At 38.2% G+C, this 18,156-nt stretch overlaps 1 protein-coding gene across 1 annotated transcript; it reads right to left on the reverse strand.

The window, feature by feature from the left end:
• Positions 1 to 1,913: 1,913 nt before the first annotated feature.
• On the reverse strand, positions 1,914 to 3,434 carry tnfa (tumor necrosis factor a (TNF superfamily, member 2)). Its single transcript, NM_001200172.1, is given in 4 exon segments — positions 1,914 to 2,612; positions 2,879 to 2,938; positions 3,047 to 3,074; positions 3,173 to 3,434. Coding segments are annotated over 4 exon segments (693 nt in total). The 5' UTR covers positions 3,335 to 3,434; the 3' UTR covers positions 1,914 to 2,169.
• Between the last annotated feature and the right edge of the window lie 14,722 nt (positions 3,435 to 18,156).

An 18,156-nucleotide genomic window follows, 5' to 3' on the forward strand; every position in this document is an offset into this window, starting at 1 on the left:
TACTTTGTGCCTGTCAGAGTACTGAGAAATGAAATTTGTCTCTAGTTATACAGTTTAGACTCAATCTATTTTTAAATGGCTCCTAAAAATGCTTTTTATGTTTCTTACAGAGCATTGTAAGTGATAACTCGTGCTCAGATACTCCGCATTGCTTGCTTTTTAAAGTTCGAGTGCACATTTATTATTACTGTTAAAATAATTGACGTCAAAAACTTCGGAAAAGTCACGTGGGCCGTGACAATGTCTGGCGAGCGCGTGCGGGAAACGGCGTAGAGGTCATTTCTGCACTGTGCTGTCTAAAGCCCAGAGGCTCTCATTACCCCAAACCTGTTTGACTGACAGTCCTTCTCCATAGCTGTCCTTCCTCTTCAGTCTCTCCTTCCTCTCTTACTGTAAATCTGGTCTATTAAAAGAACATCCTCACCTTTTCTCAAGGTCGTCATTTTCCAGGTTACCTGACCCCAGGGTGCGGTGGCGGAGGATGTGGCCTACAGAGGAGGACCTGCTGATGGAGTCAGCGCATGGCAAAATGACGGAGTTCCCCCTTTCACAGAAAAATCACTCCCCCTGATGTAAGGAGATGCAGTTCAAATGGAAAATGCAGTGCATGCGAAAAATTATGCACGGCGCGATTCAGACCCTTACTTCACCATTGCGCGGCATTTTTAACGCTTGGGGAATTACGACCTCAACAAAGTTTACATCTAAATGCAAGTCAAACCTAAACGCATTACTGATGTACATTACATAACTCAAAGTTTTTATTTAGCACGGCTTGACCACATCCTCTCTTCAATCAGTCATGGTCAACTGTCATCATGGTATATCTGGGGCAACTGGTATTTCACTGTGGTTAATGAAATACACCACATACATGATGATAAATTGAGTAATAATATGAGAAATACAGCTTCGCTTCTGCATACACACAATACAGTTCAAATGTTCTTGATGGCGTAAAATTCAGCTTTAATTTTAGATTACGGTAACTTCGTTTTTTTCCGACACAGATCACGCGTCAGGGCGTTCTTTTTCTCACCAACATGACAAGTTGCGTATTTTTTTGCGTTTATATGTAAATTATGTTATGTTGTGTTCTACGTGTTATGTTGATAATGACAGATAATCTAACCCTTAGACAAAAGGGTCCTTTAGGGATCGTTAAAGGATTGTTTGTGACAAACTAAAGAACCTTTCAAGATTAGGTCTTTAGATTGAACTTTTCAAAAATCTATTATGTTTTTTTTGTTTGTTTTTTTTTGCTTGAATGATTGCATTAGATCAGAAATGAAGACTTATTCATTCCTTATGTAATGATATAAATCTACTTCAACTCAACTCAGTTCAGTTTTATTTGTATAGCGCTTTTAACAATGGACATTTGACCCAAAGCAGCTTCACGGAAATACTTTAAATGTGTCGCTAATGAGCAAGCCAGAGGCAATGGTGGCAAGGAAAACCTCCCGTAGACGAAGGGACTCTAAAGGGAACCCATCCTCGTCTGGGTAACACCAGATAGTGCAAGTTTGAATAAATAAATCCCTTCTACGAATATATAATACGACATGGTCCATTAGTTCAGCTGTGTAACCAGGAAAAGTCTTTCCAGTTTTTACATGAAGGCTGTTTTGTTGAATTCTTTAGTTGTGAGTGTTTAAACTGAACTTTGCAGAATGAAATCCTGGCACCGAATGTTTTGCGAGAAACTTAGTATGTGACATCCTAACATATCATTTAAAAAAAAACCAAAACAAAACAAAAAAAAAACAACGCACGTAATAAATAGTATTAAGAATTGTAAGGATTTCAGAAATCTTCCCGTCGTTCCAACCAAAAACAAGTCAGTAAAATTCCAAGACAACACAAAGGATTGATTCTTTTTTTCAGTTTTATTGTTTGTTTGTTTTTGAATTACAAGTTGCATATTAAAAAAAACACACTCAATAAATATAGAATAAATAAATAAATACGTTTATAATAAATATGCATTAAATCATAAAAAATTAATTATCATTTTTCACTTCCTGATCTGTTACGGTAGGAATCTCCTCAAGCATAAGATTTGAGTTGAAGTGATAACTCATTTGCGTGTATGTTTTAATGTAAAACAACAGTTCTTCAGTCAGGCTCTGCCTTGCAAAAGTTCCAAAATGACAATCTTTTAGATCTTTATAAGGAGAACGTTCCGAAGAAGGTTTTCCCGCCGGCGCTCTCCACTTTGGGCAGCAGCTTCTCGTCCATGGCGGTGCGCAGTCGGTCTCCGGCCTCCAGGTTGAACGCGGCCCCGAGGTAGACGGCGCCGTACCAGTATTTCTGGTACTCTTCGGTTGTTTTCTTGCAGGCCGATCTGGTGGCGCTCAGCAACGGCTTCCATGAGCTGTAAGAGTCAGACCAGCGAGACACTTTGTGGCTCATGTGCATCACCTCGCCCTCGGTCTCGTCGCTCTCGGCTTTACAGAGCAGACGGTACGAGGCCTGGCTGTAGACGAAGTAGAGGCCGTCGTGGAGAATCTTGATCTCGTTGTCCTCCAGTTTCAAGCCTAAAGAGAAGGACTGGTCTGCGTTGTCGAACCACTGCATAGATACGTTCGAAACCTGCGGGTTGTAGTGACCTTCGGGGAAAGAAGAACGCAAATTAGACGTGTTTTCTCGTCCCTTTGAAAGGGTTAATACAGCTGCCACATCAAATCGGATTTTTCCCCCCACAAGTTAGAATGGCAAGAATTTCAATTCGGCTCAAATCGAATACATTTCAGCGGCAAGTTGATTTTCTTTTGTCTTAGTCTAGGACTGGAAATTGAAATCCCTTTGGCGCATTCCTAACCAATGTTTCCTTTGGAGCGTTGTTTATCGCAGTAGCTCATGACTCCGGTCTTACCTGAGAGATGGATCGCAGCCTTCGCAGTCTGGGAAATCTGCCTGAGAGAGTGCTTGATTTCTGATGCGAAGAGAGAAAAGAAACGTTAGCGTCCCGAATTTCAGAAGAAGGTTCAGAGCGAAAAGTGACGAATGAACTTTTAATGAACAAAAGTCGAATGGAACTCACCTTGGGTCTCGTCTGGTTTGTTCTGCGTCTGTTAAATGAACGAGAGAGAAACAGGAGCTGTGTTATTGAAGAGGTAAATATTAACACGCTACAGAGCGGCGTCACGTCTCTATTCCTGCGTCTCACCTTGTTTTGAGAAAAGCAGACAGCGGCGGCAGCGCAGAGAGCCACGGCGAGAAGGACTCCACAGGTTCTCCAAACTCCTGAAGAAGACCACGAGGCCTTCTCTCGTACGATCGTCACCCGGGGTCCGTCCACATCCAATACCACCTGACTGTCACTGGCCATCTCTGAGTCGTTTAGTAGTTAGTCCTTCAGGAGAAATCTAGTCGTTCTGATTGCAGCTCCTGCAGTTGATATTCAGAGTTCGGATATCTGACTTGGAGTTGAATTCGATCTTCGTGTCTGGCTTTCGTGATCGTTAATGGTACTCTCGTTCGCTCGTCTGCTTTTAAAGCCGAGAGATGCGGGTAGACATGAGGGGAAACTCCACTGATGTCAGACACTATACGCACTGAAAGGAGAACTAAGAGGAAGAAACCATTTGTGAAAGCCCACACACACACACATACCTCTGCTTAGCGCACACACACACACACACACACACACACACACATACACCCACATACACACAGAGTACTCTTATCTCTTTGTGCCCACACTTTTCTGCTAACTCTTTTGTGCGAACACAATCCATGCTTGTGTTGTAATATTTTGTTTTAAATTTATTTTATTATCATTTAATCTGAAGAAAAAATATAGAGGTTTTCTAGCTGTGGGATTTTTTATTTTTTCTTCCTGCTGCTGTCTCGTGTCTTGTGCTTTTTTTAGCTTTACTCTTCCTTCCTCCTTTCTCTTTCGGCCCAATTTCAGTTTCCTTCCGTGCTTTTCTTCTCGTTTGCCCCCCTGCCTTTCCTCAAAGTAAGCTGAACAGATTAGATTAGTCATGCATATTATTCTGTGCTCTTTAGTCTTTACTTGTCTGGTGGGATTTTGTGGTCAAGGTACACTTTAAATCTAAATCCTTTAAACATCCTTCAGTGGGCGCTTATGAGAAAACAAAACCTACTACAAAGACCCTTTTTTTTTTAGAACACTCAGTAGAGGATGCAAGGCTTTAACTGAATGAATCTGTGTAAGTGTATTATCAGGGCTGTTACCAGGATCAGACTTTTACTGCCGTCCAGATTATCATTTCATTTGAGTTGATGTGTTTGGGTGAGTTTTATTTGTTTTTTTTTTGTGCTAGTTCGCTAGTTTTCCATTTTGCTAATATGGAACATTTTGGAATATTCCCACCGCAAAATTTGACATCACCTGGGTGGGGGTTAAGGAGGAATCTTGAATATAGACAAATTGAACTAGTACTTCCTTTGATAAGACTACAACAAACCAAATCTAATATGATTGACCGTATTTTGAAACATAGTCACTCATTTCAAGCTTGAAATAGTCTTGGCAGTCTATTGACTGTCGACTATCGGCAGATAATTTTGCTACATGGAAGTATTCGTCTGCCAAATAGAAAATAAGAACATAAGAAGAATTCATGCTTGTATAGAAAATGTTTTAATAGTCTTCCATCCATCCATTTTTTGTACCGCTGATCCTACACAGGGTCACATGGAGCCTGGGGACTACACCAGGGAACTCTAAGCACAAGGCAGGGGACACCCTGGATTGCACAAACATTTACACACCCATTCACACACTACGGACAATTTAGAAATACCAATCAGACTACAACGTATGTCTTTGGACTGGGGGAGGAAACCAGAGTACTGGTAACCCGAGTACGATCAGCTGTCCAATTTTGTTTCAAATATTTTAAAATTCAGTTTGAGTCGATGAAGACTTTTGCCATCTTGAAATAATATTCCGATCATTTTTAAAATATATATATATATTTTCCTGTGCTGGGACGCATTGTGTGGCAAAATAAAATATAAAAAAAAAGATTAAATATCGAACCCTTGAGTACTCTTTAGTCCGTCGCTATGGAGAAATCTTCAAAGGTTCCACACAGAACACTAAAACAGAGTGTTTCAACATGAGTAAAAGATACACGCACTTAACTAAGTGTCCTATCGAGTAGTAGTACTACCAGGGCTGTAAAAAAATTTTCGTGACATCCAGCTTTATAATTCCCTCAGATTTTCAATTTGTGCCGGTCGAAAACCTTTGACAAATTCAAATCGAGAGTCGAAAACCTTTTTAAATTTCGAACACTGGCGAGCAGTTTCCTATATTGCGAGCTGTGGTCTGGCTATGTTGTAAAGCTGTGTTGTGACTCATTAAGCATCATGTTCCATGACTGGAAGGAATTATAGACAGTAAGTTAGTGAGCTTCGTTTTTAGTAAACTATGATAACGTCGAAGGAATCGGACCGGGGCTAACTGGAAGGACAGAGGGCGTCGCGTCCAGGCATTACATAACGTAATCTACGTTACCTGTTGATTTCTGTATCACGTTACGCGATGACGTGCTGTTAATACGCCAGTAAACGCTCATAGTACGCTCAACAACTAAAGACGTGAACAGCTATTACGTTTATATTGTTATAGCCCACTAAGGAGCTTACAGCTAGCTAATGTTACTGCAACTAGCAAGCTAATATCATCATTATGTGTGGTCTGGATTCAAAATGAGGTTTGCATTTTGCCAGTGGAAACATTTTAACTAAAGTTTTAACGTTTTAAGTAAAACCTTTAACTAACTTTTAACATTTTATTAAGATAAAATGCCTCATAAACACTCATATATACAGTATATATGTTCTTAAATACACCTAAACATTTACGGTATGCCATGTTAGCCTATAATTATAATTTGAGAACTGTCAAAAGGGGTTTAAAAAAAAATTGTTATTATTATTAGCTACGCAAACTCGGTGCACAATTTAGTACTTATTATTCCCGAATAAAAAGTGAGCTAAAATGACGAGCGAGTTAATTTTTCCGTTTTTTCATTTCCCACCCGTTACTGTGGTAGTTCATTCTTCTTTGAATTTTCTCTCTATATTTTCTGACATCAGACTTTCGTGCTTTCAAAATCTAAATATTCTTGAAAAGTAAGTCCTGGGGCCACACTTGGCTTAACTCTTTTACTCGTTTCCTTCCTTTAACTAAAAATAGGCCCCTGGTGCAACAGCGACTTTTTCATCTGTCCTAATACATTATGCAATTTCTCTCAGCTTCAAACACACGTGGGATGGCCAAGAGAGATCCTCTGCTGTTTCCGATTGTACGGTGCCATGACATTTTCCTATGACATTTAACATCGAAGGGTTAAAGAAGAAGAAATCACAGCAGTTGTGAGTGCAGGATTATAAAGTAAGGCTGTATTTGACATTTTGATCATACACTTCATCACTAGAGGACACTTTATACTCATCCAAAACATAAGATTAGCACAAGATAGACAACCTTGACCAATCAACATCCACGTTTTATTTACGCTCTGGCAAAAGAAGTCAGAGGAGAAAAAAATTCGAGCTGCCCATGTTTATACAATGGATAAACGTGCTAGCACAGTAGAACATCTTAAAGATACTGTATGTACACGGTCTAAATATTAAAGGTATTTCTGCCATTATCTGCGCTTAATAAACGGAATTTTTCAGAATTACCCGGAAATGCTTTTAAGAGTGCTTTTAAGAGTGTGGTTGCACGGTAACATGTCCGGTATGTTCTAATGTATTTTAATATTGTTAAATATTCTACGATGAAATTTCAAGAAAGTTTGTTTCGGAGGAATGTCAGATTTTAGATCATAGTGAGGACACAAACTATGGAATTAGATTTGTGCCAAGAGTATTGAACGCTAAACATGTTTACGAATGCGCTGCCAGAGTTCACATTTACGCTTTCAGAGAATTCGTTTACGTTTCGCACAAACCTCTCGTGGGGGTGGGGCTTAACTCTCATAATACTACTACACAGTACTCTCATTGGCTAGTGAGATTTGGATTGATGGCTACCTGATCTGGAAGTAGAGCTTGCAGTGGTGTGAATTTCTCTGTGTAGTTATAGTGTACATTGTAGTTGAGATGACTTACTTACTTAGTCAGTATATTACTTCGTGATTAATATTTGAGGTTTGGCAGTCTCATACGACTATTTTTTCGAGATGAGCTCTCAAGAGTTGCATCCTCATGATCCTCAGCTGGACACTCGACCTGTCAATCCTAATCTGACTAGCCAATGAGAGTAAATGGCTGTTAAGCCCCACCCACACGAGAGGTTTGTGCCAGAACGGCGGACATAAACTTGTGGAGTGTAAATGAAAACTCTGGCAGCGCATTCATAAACCATGATTATTGAAAAGGAAGCTGTTCACAAGGATTGCTGTTTATTTGAAGGCCATGTTAGGGAAGTGACAGTGGTTATGAAACCCTCCCTGAGATGACATGAGGAAGAAACCCTGCACCTTAGTATTAGTGTTTAGGAATGGTTGAGCTGTGAATGTAACATTCAGCACTTTACAGTTTTGCTAGCTTGGATTAAAAAAATTGTATGTCTTAGATCTCAAAACACAGGTTGACGTATTACAGCGGGTTGGTCTGGGAAGATGGATGACTTTGAAATAAACTTGTCCTGAGTTACAGTTACAGTTACAGAACTCACACACTTCTACACCAGTGGATTCTTTGGGTTCTTTATTCTTTGAAAAGAGTATCTCCCGAATGACTAAGTGTAAATTTACTTATCGTTTTATAGTAGTTTGGAAAAAAATAAGCCTCTATATAGGCCCACACATTACACACCAGAGCTATAAAGCATGACATCCTACATACTATGACATTCACACCAACCGGGGTGATTTCTTTAACTCTTTGCATATTTATTACCACAGGAAATGAAAGCATTGCTCATCAAATATCATATTTATATGAAATGCCCGCAATGTCATTTTAAAGAGTTCACTATGTCACCATACTTAACATATTATGTCATTTAAGAAATTGTGTAATGTGCAAATGTAAGCCGGTGTCGTTTTGTTTTGTTTTTCAGCATGACATTAGATGCCATGACGAATGTTAAAATCAGAATTCATGAGAAATGACATAGGTGCTTCATACATAACTATATTACAAGCTCTGAAGTGAGATGTTTTAGCATCAGTTTAGCATTGGGAGATCAAAGATGAACGTATATCCTAGCAGATATATATATATATATATATATATATATATATATATATATATATATTTATTTATATTTATATATATAGGACAACAACAATGTAGTACATCGCTGGTTTCATATAAAAGCTTTGCGTATGCTTTATACACATTATGTCTTCTGCAGCATCGTTGTTAGTTGGGTTTCTGTGTCTAGAGTATCGTGAATCTGTGTTCAGGTGGAAATTTCATTTTTCATCCTCTGGTAAAAAGAGTGCATTTTCTATAACAGCAGCCCTGACAGTAGTTCTGGCTGTAATTCAGATCACAGGTTTATATTAACGTGCTTCTTCTAAAATGTTATTGTTTCTATAGTAACACTTGTATGGCAGACAGTCCATTTATTTAAAAAAAAACAAAAAAAACAACGTAGTGAATTTTTCTGGGCCGAGATGTTAGGAAGAAGTCTCCGGTTTCTGACATCTTCAGGAATCTGGGCTTCATGCGGTTTCTTAATATTGCAGTTTCGGAACATTAAGGTTTTATGTAACGAGGCCAGCTACGTTTCTTTTTTGTTTGTTTGTTTGTTTGTTTGTTGAGAGGAAAAGTGAGGGAACGATTGTACATAACGATTATACCTGCTATAACAAGTCATACGTTTTTTTTGTAGACATTCCACAATCTTAATCGTAACTATAAATGTATAACAATATGATGTGTTGTACTGTAATTAAGACAAATTTCTAATCGTTAGTAAATTGCTGTGGTATAAGAGGAATAAAACACTCTGGGACGTATTGCTGTAGGAAATAAATCAGCTACTTCAGGGAGGTCATCATCATCTTTCCGGCGCCGTAGCAAGTAGAAGTACGACTCATCAGCTCTCTAGATCTGATCTTATCTTATCTTAGCTTAGCGGATCATATTGGATCATACTACGTACCTTTTCAATCAAATCTTCATCCATGGCTGGCATCTCTACATGTTATTGCCACAGACATTAATCTTGTTCCCTTTGCTATTGAGGTGTGCGGTGTCATCATGCCAAGATCTAAAGAGTTCTGTAAGGCCTTCAGAAAAAAGGTTGTGGACGCCTATGAGTCTGAAAAGGGATTTAAAAAGATCTCTAAATTATTTGAAATAATTTAGAGATGTAAGGAAAATCATCTACGAAAATGGTGAAGATTTCAAACGACTGGCAACCCAGCAAATTCAGCCCAAATTACGTTGCCCTTTGATTTAACCTGGATTATATTTACGGGAACTCATTTAAGTGTGTTTTACTTTTCTGGGTTTCTCAAAAACTATGTCGATATTCTTGTCTGTGGTAATGTAATCACATGCATGACAGGTGTAGTGGACAGAAATCCATCCATCCATCTTCTATAGCGCTTATCCTACAGGGTCACAGGGAACCTGGAGCCTATCATAGGGAGAATGGGGCACAAGGCGGGGTACACCCTGGACTGGGTGCCAATCCATCGCAGGGCACAAACACATACACACTCACACACTACGGACACCTTAGACACGCCGATCCGCCTACCATGCATGTCTTTGGACTGGGGGGGGAAACCGGAGTACCCGGAGGAAACCCCCGCAGCACGGGGAGAACATGCAAACTCCACACACACAGGGTGGCGGCAGGCATCGAACCCCCGACCCTGGAGGTGTGAGGCGAACATGCTAACCACAAAGCCACCGTGCGCCCTAGACAGAAATTAATACGAAAATAACACCGAAACATTCCGCTTACTTGCGCTTACTTGAGCTTTATTATTTGTTCTGAACTCAATTAAACGACGCACATACGGAGGGAGATTCATCATTTTTACATGTTCATTCATGCAAGAATTGCACATGCTGTCATTTTGTAGTTCAGTGAAAGTCAAGACAGAAACAAATAAAAGAAAAAGTCAAGACAACAAACGTTTGAAAAGTTCGCCGGTTAATTCAGCAAGAGAAGTACTATGAGAAGGGAAAGTCGGAATAGATGACGCTGTCTCGAGGTGTTGAGAGGTGACATGAACGCAGCAGTTCCACAGAATTTCACTGTGGTTCTTTTTTTTTTACCGCTGCAGCCAACCAAATATGGAACTGAGCGATTTTTTATAATGACACTTTTATACTGCACACTTTCTACTCTGCACAACGTTAAACACTGAACAAATTTAATGACGGTCGAGTCAAAGCAGAACGTTCTTTTTGATGTCATTGTTGTTATTATCTGTTTAAAATAGATTTAAGTGTGTGAAATGATGATGCAGTTTTGCAGAACCACACAAAAGGGTTTGATCATGGGATTGTGGGCGGAAACTAAACTAACCTGATGGTGTAAAAGATAGAAGCTTCCGTAGAACACCCGAAAGTGGGGCATTTTTAAATAGTACAGTGGAGTTCTACTTCTCTGTAAATGTTGGTGATAAGAAGTAGTATAGATCAGGGACCTGATAAGGGAGAGCCCCGTATTTTTTCCTCACATTTTTGGTCACATCTCTATAGAGCAGCTAAAGTGACTGTAGTTTTGTGGGGGGGTTTTTTTTGTTTTGTTTTGTTTATTTGTTTACTATATCAGATTCTTGAATCAGATTGGTGTTGATTAATTTTCTATAACAGCAGCTCGGCCAATCGTTTCAGCTCCAGTGTAGTGGATGGGTTTATTTGAATGTGTGTAGGGATTTAATATAAAGGGTTATAACCTATATCTCCTATAACCGAAGACGGAAATCGGTTAAACGCCGAAGGTTAAACGCGTGTTTTAGTTTCTGATTTGAATATCTGACTCAAATGAATAATATTTTTAAAAATAATTTATTTCTCTGACTCCATAGATTAATTTTCTACTTAGTGCTAGAAGTGTCAAATATCAGTGTTCTAATAAGATTTGCTCTAAAGAAGCAGCATGTATTGTAGGTGTTGTTTCCTAAAGCTGTTTGATATTTATGATTTCACCACAACCATGAAATATGGATTAAATAAACAACAAACATATGCTGAGGAATATTGTGATTAAACACAGTTCAGACGACCGGTTTTAGATCACCTGGAATCTCTGAAACACATTCCTGATCGTTTTAACCTTCATCAGATTACTGCCACCGTTTATACTATATAAATAATATCTACTACATGGGCTAGTTCTAATACATTATCGTTTCTATAGTAACAGCGCCTACACAGAGATACGACATAATCTAAGACTAATGATTAGAAAAACGAACAGATTTTATATATATATATATATATATATATATATATATATATATATATATATATATATATATATATATATATATATATATAGTGTTATTTAACATAGAAAAACTCCATTCGTATGGTGAAGTTTTCTGTTGTTTACCAACTACGAGAGAGAGAGAGAGAGCGAGAGAAATGAAGCTGGTGAAGGATTATAAGTGATAACAGGAAATAAGTTGACTTGTGGACATTCCACAAGTTTAAATGTAACTTTATACCACAGGGCGGTTGAATGCTCGAATCTGATTGGTCAGAAGGTGTGCATTATTATAGTAATGGGCGACGCACTGACATCACTAAACTTCTGCATTTTTCTTTTGTGATGCTTTTTTCAGTCTTTTACCGCAGCTTCTTTCAGTTGTCGTTTGTTTCGAGGGGTTTCTCTATTCAGTCTCAATTGCTGCTCAATTGGGTTAAGATCTGGTGACCGATTGGCCAGTCTAAAACCTTCCACTTTTTCCCCCTTATAAAGTCCTTTATTGAGTTGTCAGTGTGTTTTTTGGATCGTTGTCATGCTGCATGATGAAGTTCCTCCTGATTAATTCGGATGCGTTTCTCTGTAAATTATCAGACAAAACGTTCCTGTAAACTTCTGAATTCGTTCTGCTGCTCCCATCATGAGTTCCATCATCAATAAAGATTAGTGAGAATGTTCCAGAAGTGGCCATGCGAGCCCAAGCCATGACACTACCTCCACCATGTTTCACACGTGAACTCGTATGTGTTGGATCACGAGCAGATCCTTTCTTTCTCCACACCTTGGTAGAGGTTCATCTTCGTTCCAGAACAGTGGATTGTGAGACCTTCACCCCTGCCAGTTGGAGGTTGTTGGTGATGTTACTGTTGTTTTTGGGGGTTTTCTTCACAGCTCTCTGAATGTTTCTGTCATCAGTTGTTGTTGTTTTCCTTGGCCGACCCATTTGGTGTCTGTTTGTTAGTACACCAGCGGTTTCTTTATTTTTCAAGACATTCCAGATTGTTGTATCGGTTAGTGCAATGGCTCGGATCGATTTTCTCTCGTTTCTCAGCTCCAAAATGGCTTGCTTTTCTCCCATAGACAGCTCTCTGATCTTCATGTTTATTCTTTTTCTTTTTTTTTAACAACAAATGCAGTCTTCACAGGTAAAAACCTACGGATCAAACCAAGACTAGGCGTCCGGAGGTATTCATTCTTTAAACAATCAATTTAACAGGGCACACCTGGCACACAGGATCTCCTCTCTCACATGTTCTACGGCATTACATCTTTACTATAGACTGTTACAATTCACGATGTGTTGTACATTAATAAATTCAACATTATATTCATTAGCATATTGCTACGGTCCTAAGCAGAACAACACACTCCAGACCATGCAGTTATACAAAAAATAATCTACTTCAGGCTGGTCACAGCACTTCACTTCATCACACCAACCCGGTGTGGATTATTTCCTTATAACTGCACGCGTGTTGTGTGTTGTAGGTGGTCAAGCTCGGGGCAAACCGCTTCACACCTCATCATCATGGAAATCAATATATTAATGCCCAGAGAAGAACACTTCACTGAGTATCTCATGGTCTTGATACCAACAACCTGGCTGTAAGTTGTGGAACCACAACGTAATATGTCGTGAAACATCATACTAGCATTCGGTTAATTATTTGGGCAAGCAAAAAAAAAAAGTATTTGCTTTGAGAATTCTCATAAGGTGACGTGGGGTAATGGTATATGGTGACTATTTGTCTTGATGCATCATTCTGAGAATGAAATGGTTTATGAGCAATCTTCTCCATGCCCAGGTTACTTCCACTACGCTACAATTCTATTAATTTCTTAAAGTAATGAATTGTTTAATGGTAAAAAGATCTTGAGAAACTTAATTCGTGTTTTGTTGTTGTTGTTGTTGTTGTTGTTGTTGTTGTTTTAAGGTCACAGGCGCGACTCTGTATATCTGCACCTCACCGGACAGGTTCACTATAGTTTCAGTATTTATGTATGTGCTCTGTACACTCGTAGTCACTCCTTTAGCGCTCGGCTAAGCACTGTATTTATTAACTATCCCTCTCGTATGTGTGTCAGATTATTTGTTTAACAGTTCCCTAGCCGCTATGACAAAAGAAGTGAAACTGAGAAACAAAGACAAATAAAAGGAAACATGGTCAGAGTTCTTGTTTGCAATAGATATGGTTGATTCGAGGCTAAACCATGTGACATCTCTGTGACATCTCTGTGGCGGATGTCATCATGGGATAAGTCGCTCAGCATGACACCCCATGAGCCGGAGTGTATGTGCCATGAATGATGAACACTGTGGGTAAGGTGTGGGACGGAGAGACAATTCATCATCCTGATAATGATTAACTGGACTTCCTGTAGCCGTACACTGCAATGCTTCTGTGTCATTTTCTCACAGGCATATAAGGAATTCGATGAGATTGTGCCATACCATTAGTAAACATTATGCAATTCTAGGCGTAGATGTGTATTGCACACGCTTTACTACTTCCATGCCATATTAAGTAAAACGAATGATCTGGTTTCCTCTCAGCATGAAAAAGGAAATTTGTTGCTAAGAATTTGTTTAACACGTTTTTTTTTGGGGGGGGGGGGGGGGGTTCGATGGCAGCTACTAGGAAGAATCTACAGAAATCTATAAATCTGACACATTTTTGTGTGATTGTGTGATATATGTTTCATGTTTTATAGTACTGATGTCTTTAAAGAAAGAAAGAAAGAAAGAAAGAAAGAAAGAAAGAATGCAAAGAATCTATATTTCAATATTTCAAAACGTGTACAAAAATATCCAGCCAGACTGAGATTTGGAAAATTTTCAGTGTTCACCTCTTTGACCCTTTCCTTAAACAAACAAAACTTTTAGACCAAAACTTCCAACATATCTTATGAAATTCTGGTCTTCTTCAGAATGCTGTATTTTCATGAGTCAGCTTGGTTACACACATCCTACTTTCCCTTACTACTACTATTACCACTAAAATTACTACTACTATTACTGCGGCTGCCACTATTACTGCTAGTACTGCTAATACTGCTACTGTTACTACTACTACTACTGCTAATACTGCTACTGTTACTACTACTACTACTACTACTACTACTGCTGCTGCTGCTAATACTGCTACTATTACTACTACTAATACTGCTACTATTACTACTACTACTACTACTACTGCTAATACTGCTACTATTACTACTGCTAATACTGCTACTATTACTACTGCTAATACTGCTAATACTGCTACTATTACTACTGCTAATACTGCTACTATTACTACTGCTAATACTGCTACTATTACTACTACTGCTAATACTGCTACTATTACTACTACTACTAATACTGCTACTATTACTACTGCTAATACTGCTAATACTGCTACTATTACTACTACTGCTAATACTACTACTATTACTACTACTAATACTGCTAATACTGCTACTATTACTACTACTGCTAATACTGATACTATCACTACTACTAATACTGCTACTATTACTACTGCTAATACTGCTAATACTGCTACTATTACTACTACTGCTAATACTGCTACTGTTACTACTACTACTACTGCTAATACTGCTACTATTACTACTGCTAATACTGCTACTATTACTACTACTGCTAATACTGCTACTATTACTACTGCTAATACTGCTACTACTACTACTACTACTACTACTGCTAATACTGCTACTATTACTACTGCTAATACTGCTAATACTGCTACTATTACTACTACTGCTAATACTGCTACTGTTACTACTACTACTACTGCTAATACTGCTACTATTACTACTGCTAATACTGCTACTATTACTACTGCTAATACTGCTAATACTGCTACTATTACTACTGCTAATACTGCTACTATTACTACTACTGCTAATACTGCTACTATTACTACTGCTAATACTGCTACTACTACTACTACTACTGCTAATACTGCTACTATTACTACTGCTAATACTGCTACTATTACTACTACTAATACTGCTACTATTACTACTGCTAATACTGCTAATACTGCTACTATTACTACTACTAATACTGCTACTATTACTACTGCTAATACTGCTAATACTGCTACTATTACTACTGCTAATACTGCTAATACTGCTACTATTACTACTACTACTACTACTACTACTACTGCTAATACTGCTGCTAAAACTACTACTACTACTACTACTACTACTACTAATAATAATAATAATAATAATAATAATAATAATAATAATAATACTGCTACTATTACTACTACTAATACTGCTACTATTACTACTGCTAATACTGCTAATACTGCTACTATTACTACTACTACTACTACTACTACTACTGCTAATACTGCTGCTAAAACTACTACTACTACTACTACTACTACTAATAATAATAATAATAATAATAATAATAATAATAATAATAATAATACTGCTACTATTACTACTATTACTACTACTATTACTGCTCCTACTATTACTAATATGTCTTTTAATATGACTATGTGGCATGATTGATAAAGCAAACCAGAAATTGTCTAGGGTTGTTAATGTAGCTAGTGCAATTGTAGGTAAGACACAAAGACAACTGAATGATATATATTGATCAAAAGTTCAACCAAAAGCACTGGTTATTATAGAGGATTCTTCTAATCCCTTACATTCTAAATTTCAGTTGTCAGAATTGTAAATGTTGAGACCTGACTATGAGTAGAGGTGGATATGTATGCATATATTGTATACGTACACATGGGAATGTTATTCTTTTAATTGTTTTATATATTTTATGTATATTGTTATGTTGTGTTGGTGTCCTTGTGTATAGTGAAACCAAAGACAACAACATCAACAACAACAACAACAACAACAACAACAACAATAATAATAATAATAATAGCAGAAGAATATTATGATAGCAAAAGACATACCTACAAGTTGATGTGGTCAGCCCATCCATCCATTTACTGTACTGCTTATCCTACACAGGGTCGCAAGGCAGGCATAAGGCAGGGGTCACCCTGCACGGAGTGCCAACCCACCACAGTACACAATCACACACAAACACTCACACACCCATTCACATACTACAGACAATCTGGAAATTCCAATCAACCTACAATGCACATCTTAGTGCTGGTGGGAGGAAACCAGAGTAACCAGAAGAGACCCCCGAAGCACAGGAAGAACATGTAAACTCCATGTACGCAGAGGGGAGGGGAGAGTTGAACCCCCAATCCCAGAGTTACGAGGCAAACGTGCAAAATCTAATTTTGTTATTTGGATTTAATGGTCAAAAATAAATATAATGCAGTTCAGGGGAATATTGGAGCAGCCATTAACAGTATTAAAAACAAGCAGAACAGTATTAAAGTGATTTGTTTGTTTCTTTGTTTATTATTAATACCCTCCACAAGATTCCTATAGACCATCTCTAAAATATGCTTGCTCACGCCAACGTGCTTCGGCCTCCGAATTGGATGCAATCTCTGCATTGCCTTTTTAAAAACATGATCTACATTTTCAACAAAACTCGAATGACTATCTATAAATGTTCCTAAGTAAACTACTGACTAAAACTACTGACTATTTCTACCTGGTATCCATCGAGTATCAAGGGTTGCAAGGGTTTCATTCATTTTTTAATGGAAATGCATGTAGTATAAAATGTTTTGTTGTTGTTGTTGTTTTGTAATGGCTTTAGAAGGGGCAGAACAGTGTTAGGGGCAATGTTGGCTCTGTGGTTAAAGGCTTTGGGTTACTGATCAGAAGGTCAGAAGTTCAAGCCCCAACACTGCCAAGCTACCACTGCTGGGCCCTTGAGCAAGACCCTTAACACTCAGTTGTATAAATGGGATAAATGTAAGTCACTCTGGATACCCCCCCCCCCCTCGAAATGTATATATTAGTTTGTGTAAGTGGGACTTTCCCATCACTGCTCCTGAATAACACACTTGTTTTTAGCCAGGTGGTGGTGTTACCTGAGGAGCGGAGGGAGCAAAGCGAAACTCCCCACACTTTGAAGCTTAAAGGTGTGGAGGAGGGTTTCTGTGCTTACTCATAAGTGCATAACTATTTGATCTGTTATGCACAGGCAAGCCCCTCTCTATTTAATTTCCCCTTTCATGGAACATATGACTTGAAAAAGAGAAGCGTGCTAGGAAATATGCATAGATAAGGATGCAAAGCTTCATCTCTATCTGTAAAGTGAATGAATTAAGACGGTTATAAGAAGGTGTGAAATTCAAAACATGACTTCCCAGATCTGCCAGATTTGATTCACTGTTTCCAAGTCTGTCATGCTTAAGACCCATGTTATTCCCCTGTACACTTTTTTTTTACAGTCCATATAGTATGTACTACACACTTACAAGCAATGGTAGAATATATATATATATATATATATATATATATATATATATATATATATATATATATATATATATATATATATATATGGAATGAATTCACAGAATAACTCATCTCCCTGTACCTGTAGGTGGCAGTGTAGCGGCTTCAGCATTAAATCCAGAGTTGTGTTGAGTGAGACGACAATGCAATACCCACCTCCAGACCTGGAGTTTCCCCATGTGCAACACTGTATAAACTACACACAGGCCACAGGACTGGATTTCCACACATATATGGAAGGGAAGTGTGTTTTTCCTTCTTGACAAATAAAGCATTTCCTCGTCTTGCGCTAAAGCATGTCATCGCACGTGTTCATTATTTTTGACATT

This window comes from Ictalurus punctatus, chromosome 12 (assembly GCF_001660625.3).
Source record: "Ictalurus punctatus breed USDA103 chromosome 12, Coco_2.0, whole genome shotgun sequence".
NCBI classification, from domain to species: Eukaryota; Metazoa; Chordata; class Actinopteri; order Siluriformes; family Ictaluridae; genus Ictalurus; species Ictalurus punctatus.